At 36.0% G+C, this 15781-nt stretch overlaps 1 protein-coding gene across 13 annotated transcripts in view; it reads right to left on the bottom strand.

Moving 5' to 3' along the window:
- METTL25 (methyltransferase like 25) overlaps nucleotides 1-15781 on the bottom strand; it is a 130555-nt gene that overhangs the window by 87459 nt on the left and 27315 nt on the right. For all 13 annotated transcript variants that reach the window (XR_007402216.1, XR_003133380.3, XR_007402215.1 and 10 more), the window contains 2 exons: nucleotides 9877-10473; nucleotides 8892-9039 (listed from right to left, as the gene is read on the bottom strand). Coding sequence is in view for 1 of the 13 variants with exons in the window: in XM_025439428.3 (XP_025295213.3) it covers nucleotides 8892-9039; nucleotides 9877-10473 (745 nt within the window). In the remaining 12 variants the exon portion in view is untranslated. The remainder of the gene's footprint in view (nucleotides 1-8891; nucleotides 9040-9876; nucleotides 10474-15781) is intronic.

The following is a 15781-nucleotide window of genomic DNA, read 5'->3' as shown; positions in this document are numbered from 1 at the left end:
TAACCTTAAATTGTTGTTTTTTAAGATTTTATTCATTTATTCATGAGACACACACACAGAGAGGCAGAGACAGGCAGAGGGAGAAGCAGGCTCTCTGCAGGGAGCCTGATCTGATGTGAGACTCAATCCCAGGATCACAACTCGAGCCAAAGGCAGAGGCTCAACCACTGAGCTACCCAAGCATCCCTAACTTTTAGGTTTTGATTTTTCTTGAATCATAGAGATTTCCCTTACTTTTTGTGGATTCAGCAATGCTTTAAAAAATTTGCATGTTCTAGTTTAGCCAAAAGCTAGCTGAACTACAGTAGGATCGTTTCTCGGAAAAATCACATCTCCCACACTGCTAGAAATAAAAGTCAAATACATGTTGTTTTGAAAAGAGAAACCATGCCTTATTCCTCTACATCCCTCAAACTTCCAGTATTAAAAGACTATACTAGGCAAAAAGATTTGTTTAGTAAAATACATATTATATGTGTCAGAAAATATATATTGTCGAGTCTTTACTGAAAAGACAGCAATTCTATGTACTGCTGCAATGAGGGGAATAATTCACTTCTATTACCATGACAAAGAAACTAGTCATACCTTTCTGTATGATACAATGTATGGTTTAATGCTGTTATTAACCAGCTAATATTGTCTTAAGAGTATTTTTTTTAAAGATTTTATTTATTTATTCATAGAGACAGAGAGAGAGAGAGAGAGAGAGAGAGAGAGGCAGAGACACAGGCAGAGGGAGAAGCAGGCATCATACAGACAGCCTGATGTGGGACTTGATCCAGGGTCTCCAGGATCACGCCCCGGGGCCACAGGCAGCGCTAAACTGCTGCGCCACGGGTGCTGCCCATCTTAAGAGTAGTTAATACCATATACCGTGTATCTGAAAGATCTCTAGAAAAAGATAAACTTATTTTTAAGCAGTATGCTACATTTTCAAATGATATGCTCAACGTTTTTTTTTAACCTCCAGATATCTAAAAAAAATTAAAACAAAAAAAAAAACAGGAAAAATAAAACCCTCCAGATAACTTTCCCAGTAAAGTACCTCTAAATTTAAAGCAGTCATATCAATAGTTCATCTCAAGACAGTGAAGACGACTATATAAGTATCTAGCTTCCTTTAAGTTCCTACTGGTGACATAAACAGAGAATCTACAATACGAGAGGAATCATGTGCCCTTGAAATATTACCATTGGATATAGAAATGGCAGAACCAGATTGAAATATGCCACTAAAAGACTATCTACAGCCCTCCTCTGGTTAAAAACAAAACAAAAATAAATGGAGGAACCTATGGGAGAATCACCTTAATACCCTGTAACACAGTAAGGCATGGAGTAAACATGAAGGTATACTGCAGGCTTTCAAAGGTTACACCGTTCATGTGATCTGCAAATCTACAGTTGTTGGAATGCACTATCCATACTAGAAGACTGCTGGGCACTGAGCTGGGGATGGGGTGAGGAAAGACCAAGCACAAATCTAGGCCCCTGGCAAGAGGTACTCCCAGTAGGGGCTTTCTACCAACGCCACGGAAGAAGTTTTATAAAACAGCCTGATGTGACTTTTCAGGGTCCTAGATCTTTCTCTACTCTTTCTGTATTCCTAAGCATCTATAATGATTGTATAAACTTAGAGGAAATATAAAATTATCTTTTGTCCCTCAGACTGGGCCTGAAGGACTCAGAGCATTAACACCAATTTCTGACAGTATATATAACAGGCAGATATAGAGAGATACATCTGTTAAGCTGAACAAATACACACAAATGACCAAGTTCAGAGACCAAAAAAAAAAAAAAAAAAAAAAAAGGGATTTCCTGCCTTGAGCTCAGTTTTAAGGAAAAAATTAAAATTTTCCTAGGAAACCCCCTAGGAGATATGCTCCTCCTGCTTCATTGGTAAGAACTGTGTCTCATATCCATTCCTAAATAAATAAAACTACCATAATTAACTGAGATTGAAAGTCATCTATTTCTTGGGCGCCTGGCTGGTTCAGTGGGATGAGCATTTGACTCTTGATCTCAGGGTTGTGGGTGTAGAGATTACTTTAAAAAATAAAAAAGAAAGTAATTTATTTCTAAGGCTATAAAAGGACACAATCTTCCTAAAGACTGATACCTTAACAAAATGATAGTTTAGTTAGCAAGGAGGAAGAGATATATGGATCTAGACAGGTAATAGGTAAATATTAGGTAGTATTTCCTTATAGCACTTTTCTACATTTACAGGAAAACAACCAAAAGAATTTCTCTCTCCAACTTTGAGGGGGAAAAGTAATAAAGCATTTCAAATTAATTATGACAATAATAATCAGTATTAAAACAAAAGGCTGCAACAATTCAAGCTTGGGAAAATATACGTGTTCTACAAAGCACTAAAATAAAATTGTTCCTGGTATTTCTTGTTCTCCTAGGAACTACTGGCTCATAATGTATAAATATTTAAAAGCAGTTCTTAAAACATATGGTATAACTTCAGTATTCATGATGACTCAGAGAGCTTTGAGGTATTTTTGAAAATTGACATTCATGGCGGACCACCTCCATGGTCTACCACAGCATACTGGGTAAACATATCATGTAAAACACATATTGTTTACATAGTACATATCATCATAAAAAGTTGCAGTGTACATACCAGACTTTCCTACTATACTACGTTGGACTATTAATAACTCAAATTTACATCCCAAAGGGCTACCATGCCCCAATTTAAACTTAAAAACAGCTGTGCAAACAAAGTGAGGGTGAGGGGCAGGTGTATAAGATATGAAGAGAGAGACACATGACACACTTGACCATTCAGAGATATAATTCCATGGAACCCAAGTGCTAGATATATGACAGGAAATAGGCTAACCTTATGCATGCAAACCTCTTGCCCTATAAGTTAGTTTAATATAATGATCAAACTGTATAGTGATGGATTTTTACTTTGGTAAGGGAAATGAGAACTACATAGTATACACTGTATATACAAAATGAGACTATATTCATATTTTATCTATCCAAATAGTTACAGCTATATAGTCCATAACAAACTGTTGTTGTCTGCCTTCACTCACACACACACACACACACACACACAGTTCTTCAACAAAGTTAAACTATCAAAATTCTAGTAATATTCATAATTATCTTGGACATTCTTCTGCTTTCCTATCTTTTTCCCCTTGATTTTGTCTATTCTAGCAAGTTTATTATGCATTCATGACATGGTATCCTGCCCTCTATGTTTGGTTTTCCCCAGGTTTTATTATGAGCTCCACACCTCAAGGACATTTTTTTGGCTAATTACTCCAGCACTCTGCATTCTGTACTTTGATACACCCTCTTGGGTGCTTTTGGGTCCAGTCTCTGAATTGGATCTGCAAACTGGCATGTCAGTAGACTCTCTAAGTCTACACATGGGAAAGACTGAAATGACTATAAATAAATCTTGAATATATTTCTACAAGTCATCTTTTAGAACTCTGTTATGTCCCCTTATGGAATCATAATAAATATCCTGTTTTCAAGCATGCTGTTCATCAGAATTACTTATAGAGCTTCTTAAAAATATTTATATTTAAGTGCTATTCATAGAGATTGTAATTCAGAAGTTCAGAAGCAGGTCCCTGGCATCTATATACTGAAAGTGCCATATTTGATCTAGCTGGGCAGCCAGAATCTAGAGATACTGTTATAAAAATTGCAGGAGATAGCTCTCATCTTTTCCTTTTGCTATAGCCAAGATAAGGCAAGAAAATGGAGATAAGACCTGGGAAAAAGAGAAGGGGGTAAGTTACCTTTGCCATCTGGCTTTTGAGATGAGAAAATGTGACAGTCCAAAGCTAGGCAAAACTGTAACACAAATAAAGGCTGTTTTTGTTGCTCCTATCACTTATTTTTCTATATTTTTCTCCTGTCTCTTGGCTTTCCACCTCTCTTCTCGACCTCCAAAGTATTTGAAGGTACTCCTATTGTATACATTTCTACCTACTTCATCATAACACCCAGTCCTGTCACTTTCTGCTTATTCTTTGCTTTCCTGACAAGGAAAACTCACAATCTTCTGTTTGTTTCAGATATGCATAAGGAAAGCAAGCAGTACTAAGATACCACTATTAGCTTTTGTCAGTTAAGCCTAGTATTGTTTACCTGATAACCTCAGTGATTCTCAAGATATCTTTTGATAGGAAAGTCTTTCCTTGAATTAATCCTGCCTAAAAGGAGGGAAAATGAGTCTGTAGCTGCCAGTCAGTGTTGTTATAAAGCTTCCCAACACTTTTTCTTGTCTAAATCCTGGAGCCAAAAATGTCCTATTCACTCACTGAACAGTGGTTAACTTCCACACTAGAGAAGCAGAGGATCCAAGACCAAAAGCTTGAGATCTGTTAACTGAGAGACTTCCATTTCCAGAGTGTGAAGATATGTAGTTGTCTGGTTTACCTAATTTTCCCAGAAGACTCAAGGATTATTTTATGAATAATTAGGTACTAAATAAATAAACTAAAAGAACCAAAGAGAGATTCTGGCGAAATGACTTTTAGGTAAACTGAAATCCGAAAATGGAGGCGTCATTCTCTCTTAAAGCTGCTTTTTTACTCACTGAAATGACCATGAGGATTATTATCACTGCTTCTGAGAAAGACATAAGGAAAAAAAGGATGGGAGAAAAGAGAAACAGTGACTGTGGAAAGCAAAGAGAAGGAAACCTGATTGTGAACACTCATCACCCTATGCCTTTGTTTACTGTTTGTAATATCCTTCTCACTTTGTCTGATTAACTCCTACTGATCTTTTAAGTCACAGAGGGTATTCACCACGCTGGGAGCATAACCTCAACTCTCACTCCCCCATCACAGACTGAGCTACGTGTTATTCTGGTATAAGATCCACAGGTATAAAAAAAAAAATAAAAAATAAAAAAATAAAAAAAAAAAAGATCCACAGGTATAAATTTCTGTCTTGTAAGCACTTACTACACTCTTTTGAAACTAATGTTGGAGGATTAGGAAATTCAGGGAAACACTCTTCCCATATTTTATAAAAAATAGCATATGAAATCCCTTGGAGTCACTTAAAAGAACAAGGCAACACTGTATGTACAGATATGAAAAGATTACAATATATTAAGTGAAAAAATGAATTGTTTATCTTCTGGTTCCCTAAAATAGAAGAACATGAAGTGTGTACATATGTGTACACATGATCTTTTCTGGAAAATCAAACAAGAAAGCAAAAATATGGGTCGGGAGACTTTATTTTTATTTTTAATATCTTTCTATATTATTTGAATTTTCTATGTTGATTTTTTGCAAATTAAGTTACTAACAGGGACTCTCTGGTTCCTAGGATTAAGGGCTATTTTTTTAATCTCTTGAGGGTGAACATGGTATCTCATACATTTTAATATCATCACTGCTTAGCACAGTATGGAACACAGCTGGCATTCAATGAATGTTGAACTGAACTGAACTCTGCTTGGCATCTATTTGAGTTTTTTACTTTTTTCCAAAGTACTGACTTTTTATGAGCCTCTCCTCATCTCTACTATACATGAAGTACCAAGTACCAAGCCTTGAAAATAGTAACTAGTCAAGAAATGTTTATTCAATCATATTGTCTCCTACCAGTATGAAATGCAGCTGTCAGGACACCTAGATGGCTCAGTGGTTGAGCATCTGCCTTTGGCTCAGGCCGTGATCCCGGGGTCCTGGGATCGAGTCCCACATCAGTCTCCCCATGGGGAGCCTGCCTTTTCCTCTTCCTCTGTCACTGCCTCTCTCTCTGTGTCTCTTATGAATAAATTTTAAAAATCTCAAAAAAAAGAAAGAAAGAAAAGAAAGAGAGAGAGAAAGAAAGAAATGCAGCTGCCATTACAGTGATAGTGATTTTTTTTTCTACTGCTAGTCACTTGTTCTAAATTATCTATTCAACACACATTATACACACATTATACAAACACTGATCTCTAGGCATCATGTTTGAGGCAATGTGCTTAGTATCTAAAGATACAAAAGTGACCAAGAACCAGTACCTACACTCTAAAGACTCATAAACATATCAGCTCTTTCCATGGCAGGAAAGAAGCAGGAATGACTGAAGATGCAGATGCTACTATCTTCCCTCTCCTTTCAGATTCTTCAAAGACTTCTCCACTGAACATGCCCTAATCAAGTATATTTTTCATTTTTGTTCAAATACATGGTCAATAAACACTTGTCAATAGTTTAATGCAATAATCTCTTAGAAAAGGTACCTAAGGGTACCTGGGTAGCTCAGTTGGTTGGGCGGCTGACTCTTGATTTTGGCTCAGGTCATGATCTTGGAGCCTGGGACGGAGCCAGTGTGGGGCTCCACACTCAGGAAGGAGTCTGCTTGAGGATTCTCGCTCCCCCTTTCCCTCTGCCTGCCCCTCCTTTTGTTCATACGTGCTCTAAAATAAATAAATCTTAAAAAAGAAAAGTACCTAAAGGCTAATACAAAATGGATAGATTTGGCGATCCCTGGGTGGCTCAGTGGCTTAGCGCCCACCTTCGGCCCAGGGCGCGATCCTGGAGTCCCGGGATCGAGTCCCACGTCGGGCTCCCGGCATGGAGCCTGCTTCTCTCTCCTCCTATGTCTCTGCCTCTCTCCCTCTCTCTCATAAATAAATAAAATAAATAAATAAAATAAAATGGATAGACAAACGAGTGAGTATGCATTCTCTTAATTTTTTTTTCTACCCTGGCAAATGGCTTTTACCAAACCCTTTAGGAATAGATTTAGAGAACTAGACATGATAAAAAATGTACCAATGGTACTTCCTGGTTGTCATAAAATAATGAGTCCCTTAAATCTGAGTTTCATTACATGTTTGACAAAAACCAGACATAGAATAAAGAAAACTATTCATAAGCCACAACTACACTACAAATTTTGATTTAAATGTAAGTTAGTAAATAAACATCCTAAACTAGCAGAACCAGCTGAGAGGATCATTCCAGAGGGAAAATCAGGTGTGGAAAAATGGGTATTAGAATAGAGTACAAAGTCAAAAAAGAGGATCCCATGGCTGGTGAGAAATACTGAGACTAGGTCTGAGACCTGATGATACACAGCAATGGTTGCAAAGGTCCAGTAGGACCAGAGATGGCAGTCCTAAAACAGTACTGCCTGCAGAGGCAAGGGAAGTCCTTTGGAAGGGGAAGGCATCTCTGGGAGTATGATGATGATAAAATGAATGAGAGAAAAAGACAGCTGAAATTAAAGATCTTACACTGTAGAGGACAATACTTCTGAACTGAAGAATACACCAAGCATCTACACCTACTCTAAATAAGCCAATTATATTTTAAAAAACCCATTTCACTGTACCCACAGAATAGGAAGCTGCTGAATTACAAACCAAACCTCCCCTACATAAAATCTCTTGCTGATGCAGGAAAACACTACTCACCTAATATTTTTAAAATGGTACAACTGTGATTGTATAGAAGGTTATTCTTCATCTTTTAGGAAAGATGTACAAGACTGTAAGATAATGTAAAATACTTCTGTATATATTTTGGTTACTTTTTTTTTTTTCTATTTTTGGGCTTACTTTTTTCCCCAAATTTCTACTAGAAAATTTTTGTACTCAGAGACAGGTTGGAAATAATGGCATAACAAATATATATATTCTCCATGTAAACCAAACTGTTGTTAACTTTTTGCCAATTTGCCTTCTTTGTGTGTATCTCTATTTATTCACAACTTTACTTTTGTGCACCTTTTCCTAAAAGATACTTTTTAAGACACACAAAAGAATTCAAATTCAATGGACTTTTATTTCACAAAAATCTTTGTCAGTTTTAAGGATGACCTCTGTTTCATCCAGTCAAATTTCAGTAGAATTATACAATCACAATTTTTACCTCTTGGACATGACTGAATGAAAAATAATTACAATTTCATCTTCACCCGGGTTTTAAAACTGAGAAGAGCATACAATACCATCCATATCCACACATGTCCCTGATGTAAAATTCTTAACAAGATGGTGCATGTTGATAAAGAATCCATTATACTAATAGAAAAGAGAACTGCTAATGTTAATAGACTAAATAACCAGCTAATCTGAACCAGTGCTTTTGAAACTACATCTTACAGAAAGAGCATATAAAATGGATTAGACATAGGTGTTTCGGGAGCGGCTCTGAAGAAGGGCTACGAGATGCTTCAAGTCCTACCTAAGTACTTTGTACTGTACCCTTCAGGTACCTTCTCAGTCCAGGGAACGGTTTGAATATTATTTTTTTTAAGGTTTTAGTTATTTATTCATGAGAGACAGAGAGAGAGACACAGGCAGAGACACAGCAGAGGGAGAAGCAGGATCCATGCAGGAAGCCTGATGTGGGACCTGATCCTGAGACTCCAGGATCACGCCCCAGGGCAAAGAAGGCAGCGCTAAACCACTGAGCTACCCAAGGATCCCTGAATATTATCTTGATGCAACTGCTGTTATGCAGATTGTTAAAATCAGAGTACGTTGACTCTTCAAAATACAGTAAGGAACTTTTTTTATGACAAATATCAATACAGCTTACAAAACAGAGGCTTTAAATATAAAGCAAACTTTGCAACTCTATATTCATCTCAAAATAACTATGCTTCACTATTTAAGTAAATGTATATCATACAAGTGTTTTTAAACAGAAGTTCTCAAATGTACCTATAAAAATTTTAAATATTTGCAGTGTTTAGCATTCATTAAGACCTTTTCATGAACAAAAAACTATAATAAAATGCGTAAGATGATATAATAAAATGCGTAAATGTGAATTCAAAATGTTATTGCAAACAATAAAAAAAAAAGGAGAGACAGAAAGCAGTCATTATGCTCAAATAAATATAATTAGGAGGTATAGAAAACTCTGTACCTTTATGCGGGTTTTCAAACTCTTCAGATAAGAGGTGGTAGCAACAACCCACACTGCAAACTCCCTTGATTTCAGATTTGGAAGCAAATATTCGCAGAGTATTTGGAGCAAGATCACCGCAAGTATGCAAACCTACCATCAAACAATCCTTTAAAAATGAAAAGAAAAAATAAATTTTGGAATTAGTAAGAGGAAGGCTAAAAAAAATTTCAGGTGAAGATTTTAAATGTTCATTAGAATGTATGGGGCTTTTAAAAATGATCACAGTCTACCTAGAAAGTAGTGTATGTTTTTAAATGAATAATTATTTCCTTTATAGGCAAAATGACTGTGATCTTTTATCATAACTAACACACTCTTGAGTTTATTTTCTAATGTTTTTAGTTACTTATCCATTTGAATTTTCTCTGATATCTTTTGCAACTAATATCTGCTTAACAACTAGCCCATATTAAAGACTGGACAATCAAATGAAGCTTACATTAGGACAAATTTGTGAACTGAGACACATTTACAGCTTCTTCAATATTTTTATTAAGTTCTTCACAAACTGCCTACCAAAACTTATAAAATGTTGTCATAGAGAATAGGTGGTGCTAACTTGGCATTTCTACTCCAACACCAAGAGTATAGTTTATTCACTATATCAAATATGGCAATATGAAATTCAGGAAAAATTTTTTGTTTCAAATGTACACACATAAAGAATGTGTGTACAGAATGTGTGGGCACATACATGCAGTCAAAGATCTTAATATTTCAAGGACTCAGAATGATTTCAAGGACTCAGAGAACATTCTTCCAACTAATCTTATATTAGACAGATTCTTGTAATTGTTTGCATATAGCCTCTGATCATATTTCTTGGTCCTTTAGATTAATGTAACCAAATAAGATTAAGTCAAGTAAGCTTACTATTAAGATTTAATTCTATGTCTTAGAGCGTTTTTAAAAATGAAATTAAGGAATTCAAAAGTGAAATAACCTCCAGATCTTTAATAATATCATGCAGTTCCGAATCAGCAGTGATAAAAGATGTTAAAGGTGAATATATATTTGATTCATTTGACTTTGATGTCATTTTTCTTCTCTCTTTATTTGCTTCAGACATTTTTCTCTTAGGTGTTTGAAATGAAGTAGGTTCTACAGCATTAATAGGCAAAAGGTCTATAAGAGAAAAGGCATTTTCAAAACACAAGTTTTCTTCTTGATGTGAATACACGTGTAGGTTTTCCATTTGTGCTCTAATGTTAGAAATTACAGAATCCGAAAAATCCGGCAAAAAATCTGAAGTAGACATCTTTTCTTGATTCGCAGGACTGCTGTTACATTGTCCCTCAATATCTACTTTATATTTAATTTCATCTTGCACTTTCCTTTCTTTTGCCATTTTTAATGCCAGTCCATTAGCATCTAATTTTGACCGAGTATGGTAGGCTTTCCAATGTTTCTTCAATTTCCTGTTTCTCTCCTCAGCTCCATGAGTATTGGTATTTGATGAATCAATTCCATAAACTTTTAAGCCATACTTCAAGGACAAAAAAGAGCTTAGGTAGCCTTTCCCAGAACCCAGGTCAATTACCTAAAGTAAGAAAAACAGAATGAATTAAAGGATTTTAGTCAGATGAGAACAGAAAGCATCTTTAGTACCTTTTTAAAAACCAAGTAGGGGCACCTAGGTGGCTCAGTTGGTTAAGCATCTTGCCTTCAGCTCAGGTCATGATCTGAGAGTCCCGGGACTCTCACTTCAGGCTCCCTGCTGACTGGGGAGTCTGCTTCTTCCTCTGCTCCTCCCTCCAGCTTGTGCACACGCTCCCTCCTCTCTCTCTCAAATAAATAAAATCTTTTTAAAAAAAATTTAAGGGGCACTTGGGTGGCTCAGTAATTAAGCATCTGCCTTTGGTTCAGGTCGTGATCCCAGCTTCCTGGGATTGAGTCCCACACTGGGCTCCCCGCAGGAGGCCTGCTTCTCCCTCTGCCTGTGTCTCTGCCTCTCTCTCCGTGTCTTTCATGAATAAATAAAAATAAAATCTTAAAAAAAATTTTAAGCAAGTAAAGAAATGGTTGTATAATTTATACAACCTGTTATGTTTGTTTTTTTGTTTTAATTTTTGATTCCTATTAAAAAACAACCATTTTCATCATTTACATTCAACATTTTAAAAGAAGTTCTAGACAGTATAAAAAGTCAAGGAAAAGATGTAAAAGATATAAACATGGGAAATAAAACTGTCTTTCTTCATAGATGACATGACTATGCAGAAAATTTAAAGGAATATACAAAACTAAAAGAACTAGCAAGTGAATTTAGCAATGTGTCAGGATACAGGATCATTAGAGATTAATAATGAAGCATCAGAACGTACACAATATAGCGGCAAAGGGCGACAATTAGAAAACAAATTTAAAACCAACTGAATTAAAATAGCAAAAAAAAATAGAATATCTAGGAATAAATTCAGTGAAGGTTCTGCATGGCCTATTCACTGAAAACTATAAAAGCAGAGAAAATATTTAAAAGATCTAAATAAAGATACATCATGTTCACAAAATGGCAGACTCAAAATGAAGATGTCAATTTTCCCCGAAATGACTTACAGATTCAACACAATCCTAATCAAAATGCCAACAAGGTCTCTTTAAAAAATTTAGAAGTAGATATTATAGTTTATACAAAAAGGCAGAATACCTAGAATAATCAAAATACTTTTGAAAAAGAATAAGGTTGGAAGGGACACCCAGGTGGCTCAGCAGTTTGGCGCCTGCCTTCAGCCCAGGTGTGATCCCGGGGTCGAGTCCTGCATTGGGCCCCCTGCAGGGAGCCTGCTTCTCCCTCTGCCTGTCTCTCTCTCTCTCTCATGAATAAATAAAATATTTGCAAAAAATGGTTGGAAGATGTAACCTAATTCAGGAATTAATATAAAACTACAGTAATCAAAAAAATAAATAAATAAAACTACAGTAATCAAAGATAGCATAGTGCTGGTATAAAAATACATAAATAAATCAATGGAAAAGAACAGCATATAGAAATAGACCAACATTTATATAATCAACTGATATTTAACAAAATGGCTAAGGTAATCCAATAGAGAAGATAACCTTTTCAACAAATGGTGCTGGTATAATGGATGACTCCCTGGGGGGAAAAAATGCACTTTTCCTGTCACACAGCAAACACAAAACTTAATTAGAAGTGTATCCCAAATCTAAATGTGATAATAAAAACTACTAAAATCTGGAAGAAAGTATGAGAACATCTTTGTGACATTGAGAGGGGCAAAGATTTCTTATGTAGGACTTAAAGAAGTATCTACTACAAAAGAACTAATTGAAAAAATGAACTTTATTAAAATTCAAATTTTTGATATTTAAAACACATAGTTAAAAAAAAGTATTTGCAAAACATACATCTGACCAATGATTTGTATCTGAAATATTTAAGAACTCTTACAACTCAATAATAAGACAAACAACTTAAAACTTGCCAAAATATTTGAATGCACACTTCATAAAAGAAGATATACAAATGGCCAACATGAAAAGATGCCCATCATCACTAGCTATCAGGGAAACGCAAACTAAAATCATAATGATATATTCACAAATGTAAAGTGGTACAGGCACTTTGAAAAACAATGGTGTGGCTCATCATAAAATTAAAATATACACCTTTTATATGACCTACAAATCCCATTGTAGGCTATTTGCTGAAGATAAATGAAAACATGTCCACACAAAGTCTTGTATGTGAATATTCATAGGAGCTTAAAAAAAAAAAAAGGTAACATCACAGATGTCCATCAACCTGTGAATGGCAAAACAAATTGTAATAGCCATACCATTGCATAAAGAAAAACAAAGAATAAATACAAAAACATTGATGACTTTCAAGAGTTATGTGCTAAAGGAAACAATTCGAACACAGAAGTTCTCAATATATTTGATTCCATCTATATGATGTTCCAGAAATTCAAAATTACAAGTAGGTCAAGGGTGCCAGGCTGGCTCAGTCGGTAGCATATATGACTCTTGATCTCAGGGTAATGAGTTTGAGCCCTATGTTGGGGGCAGAGTTTACTTCGAAACAAAACAAAATTAAAAAACTACTACCAGCAGATCAGTTGTTACCTGAGAGTGGAAAAAGAAATATCTTACAGAAGGGCAAAAGGAAACTTTTTATGGTGACAAATATTTTTTGAATATGGTGGTGGTCACACAACTGCACACACCAAATTCATCAAAATGTACACCTAGAATTGGTGACTATGTAAATTATACCTCAACAGAACTAAAAACGAGAAATAAAATATTACCAAGATTGCTATTTTATTGCCATGTCATTCCGTAAGAAATAAATGAAAAATTACAGCAAGACTATTCCAAGAAAACAGTATCTAATCTATGTCTATCCTAAAATCAGTTAAACTCTGATATAAGTATGAGCCCATTAAGGAGACATTTTTATATTTGAAGTAATGCCATTAATTAAATCCTTAAAAATTTTAGGGTCTTGTAATTCAAGGAGCTCATAGGTAAGACTCCCTTATAATCCCCATAAATAAGCTTACAAAGAACTCCCTCTACCCTTTTTTATGTTCATCTCTGGGCCAGGTGTTATAGGAAATATAGAAGCATTATATATACCTTAATTTTAAGGAATTACAGTCTAACTGAAGATACCATTCCCAGACTCATGAATACAAGGGCTATACAGTAGAAACTATTAATCAGTTCCTCCCTATCTGAATCTCCAGGGAAAGCAAAGCTCTCTATTCCTTTCCTTCTAGGAAACACACTTACTGATGCTGATGACAACCTTAAAGTTAGCAACCAGTGGGTTGCTTATAAGCAGCAGCACATTTGTTCCTACCAATGTTTTCTTACCAAGAGGTAACTGAGCTTGTTCATTTAACTGTTTATGGTGATTCTACTTGTGAATCAAAAATATTCTGGCTGCAAGTAATAGAACATCAAGTTTTGAACAAGGAAGAAAATTCACCTTACTTATGAAATCTGGCAGTAGAATGGCTGAACCATTCAGAGGCCAAACCACACAGAGCCCAGGGGACATCTTATTTGTAATACCTCTAGTTGTTAAGATGGCTGTAGAGACTCTAAGAATCATGTTTTCACAATATTATATTTAATAACCTTTTTCAGGGGCACCTGGGGTAGCTCAGTGGTTGAGCATCTGCCTTCGGCTCAGGCCATGATTCTGGGGTCTGGGGATCCCCTGCAGGGAGCCTGCTTCTCCCTCTGCCTGTGTCTCTGCCTCTTTCTCTGTGTCTCTCATGAATAAATAAATAAAATCTTTAAAAAAATTAAAAATTAAAAAAAATAAATCTTTGTTAGTAGGCAACTTTTCCTAGGAAATCTGTGGGCTGACTTATCCTTCTATTTTATTAATCCATGTTGATTTTTACCCCTCTTCAAATTGGTCTTTTAGTAGAGTATGTAGCAGCAAGACAACGAAAACCTCTATGCAATCAAGTAACAGAAGCCATACAACTTTTTGCCTTCAAACTATCTAGTCTGAATAGCAAAATCTCTACCATTCTGGTCTCCTACCCCTTACTCGCAATAGTCTTTTCCTTCCTGATCATCTTATGGATTTGAAAATAAAGGATTCTCCAGTCCAAAGCCTGGTGGGAGGTATCTTCCTAGTCTCCTAATTCTGTTTAAGAGACTTCCCACAGAAACCTTGTTATACAGAGTGCTGACATTTCTTAACACTACTAGTACAGTAATGAACTTCATATAGAAGAGTTATATATTTTTTTATATTTGTTTGCCTTTTTTTAATAAAAACTGTATTTAAGGTTTACAACATGAGGGTTTTTTTTTTTTTAAGATTTTATTTATTCATGAGAGACAGAGAGAGAGGCAGAGACACAGGCAGAGGAAGAAGCAGGCTCCATGCAGGGAGCCTGATGTGGGACTCGACCCTGGGACTCCAGGATCACGCCCTGGGTTGAAGGCAGACGCTCAACCACAGAGCCACCCAAGTGTCCCTTGTTTTGTTTTTAAATAAGGAGTTCAAAATATCTTTTTAAAAATCAGTTTCAGAGGTAGACTTTAGTGATTCATTGGTTGCATATAACATCTAGTGCCCATCACATTAAGTGCCCTCCTTAGTGCCCATCTCCCAATTATCCCTCCCCCTCTCCCCCAGCAACCCTCAGTTTGTTTCCTAGAGTTCAGAGTCTAGAAGAGTTATGTTTTATTGTCTAACCTAGAGATCTAATCACCATTCTAAGCTAATGACTTTCAAATTTATAAAATTCCAGTACAAAATTCTCCCATGAACTTCATACTCCTATATGCAACAGTCTACTAAACATTTCCACATGAGTATCTAGTAAGAATCTCAAATTTAAGGTGTTCAAAACTAAGTTCTTGATATTCCCTGTAAAACCTGCCCTTCCCATAAGATTCTCCATCGTAGTCAGTAATATCTCCATACTTCTTTCCAGGTGGATATTATGACTCCTTTCTTTCTCTCATACCCTCCATGTGAAATGCGAGCAAATCCATAATGTTCACAACCTGCTCTAAGCCTGATTTACTGCAGCAACCTCCTCAATAGTCCCCCTGCTCCTTTCCCTCAAATCTACTCTCAGGAGAGCAAAACAAAGTCTGATCATACCACTCCTCTTAGCAAAATCTCTCATCAGCTCTTTAATCTTACCTCTTGCTTACTAATAACTTCCTTTGTTACTGGGATTTTTGCCTTAACTCTGAAACCTCTTCACATGCTCAGGGAGGAGCCAATTTCTGGAAAAAAACAGCTTGAATGTCTACAAAGACTATGATTAAAAAGTGCAAAGATAGTGAAAATATCTGCTTCGTACCAGTCCTCAGCACAGCAACCAGAGCGATCCGGTGTG

This window comes from Canis lupus, chromosome 15 (genome assembly GCF_003254725.2).
Source record: "Canis lupus dingo isolate Sandy chromosome 15, ASM325472v2, whole genome shotgun sequence".
In the NCBI taxonomy this organism is placed as follows: domain Eukaryota; kingdom Metazoa; phylum Chordata; class Mammalia; order Carnivora; family Canidae; genus Canis; species Canis lupus.
The sequence above is the reverse complement of the archived record's forward strand: the minus strand, read 5'-3'. Positions and strand labels throughout refer to the sequence as shown.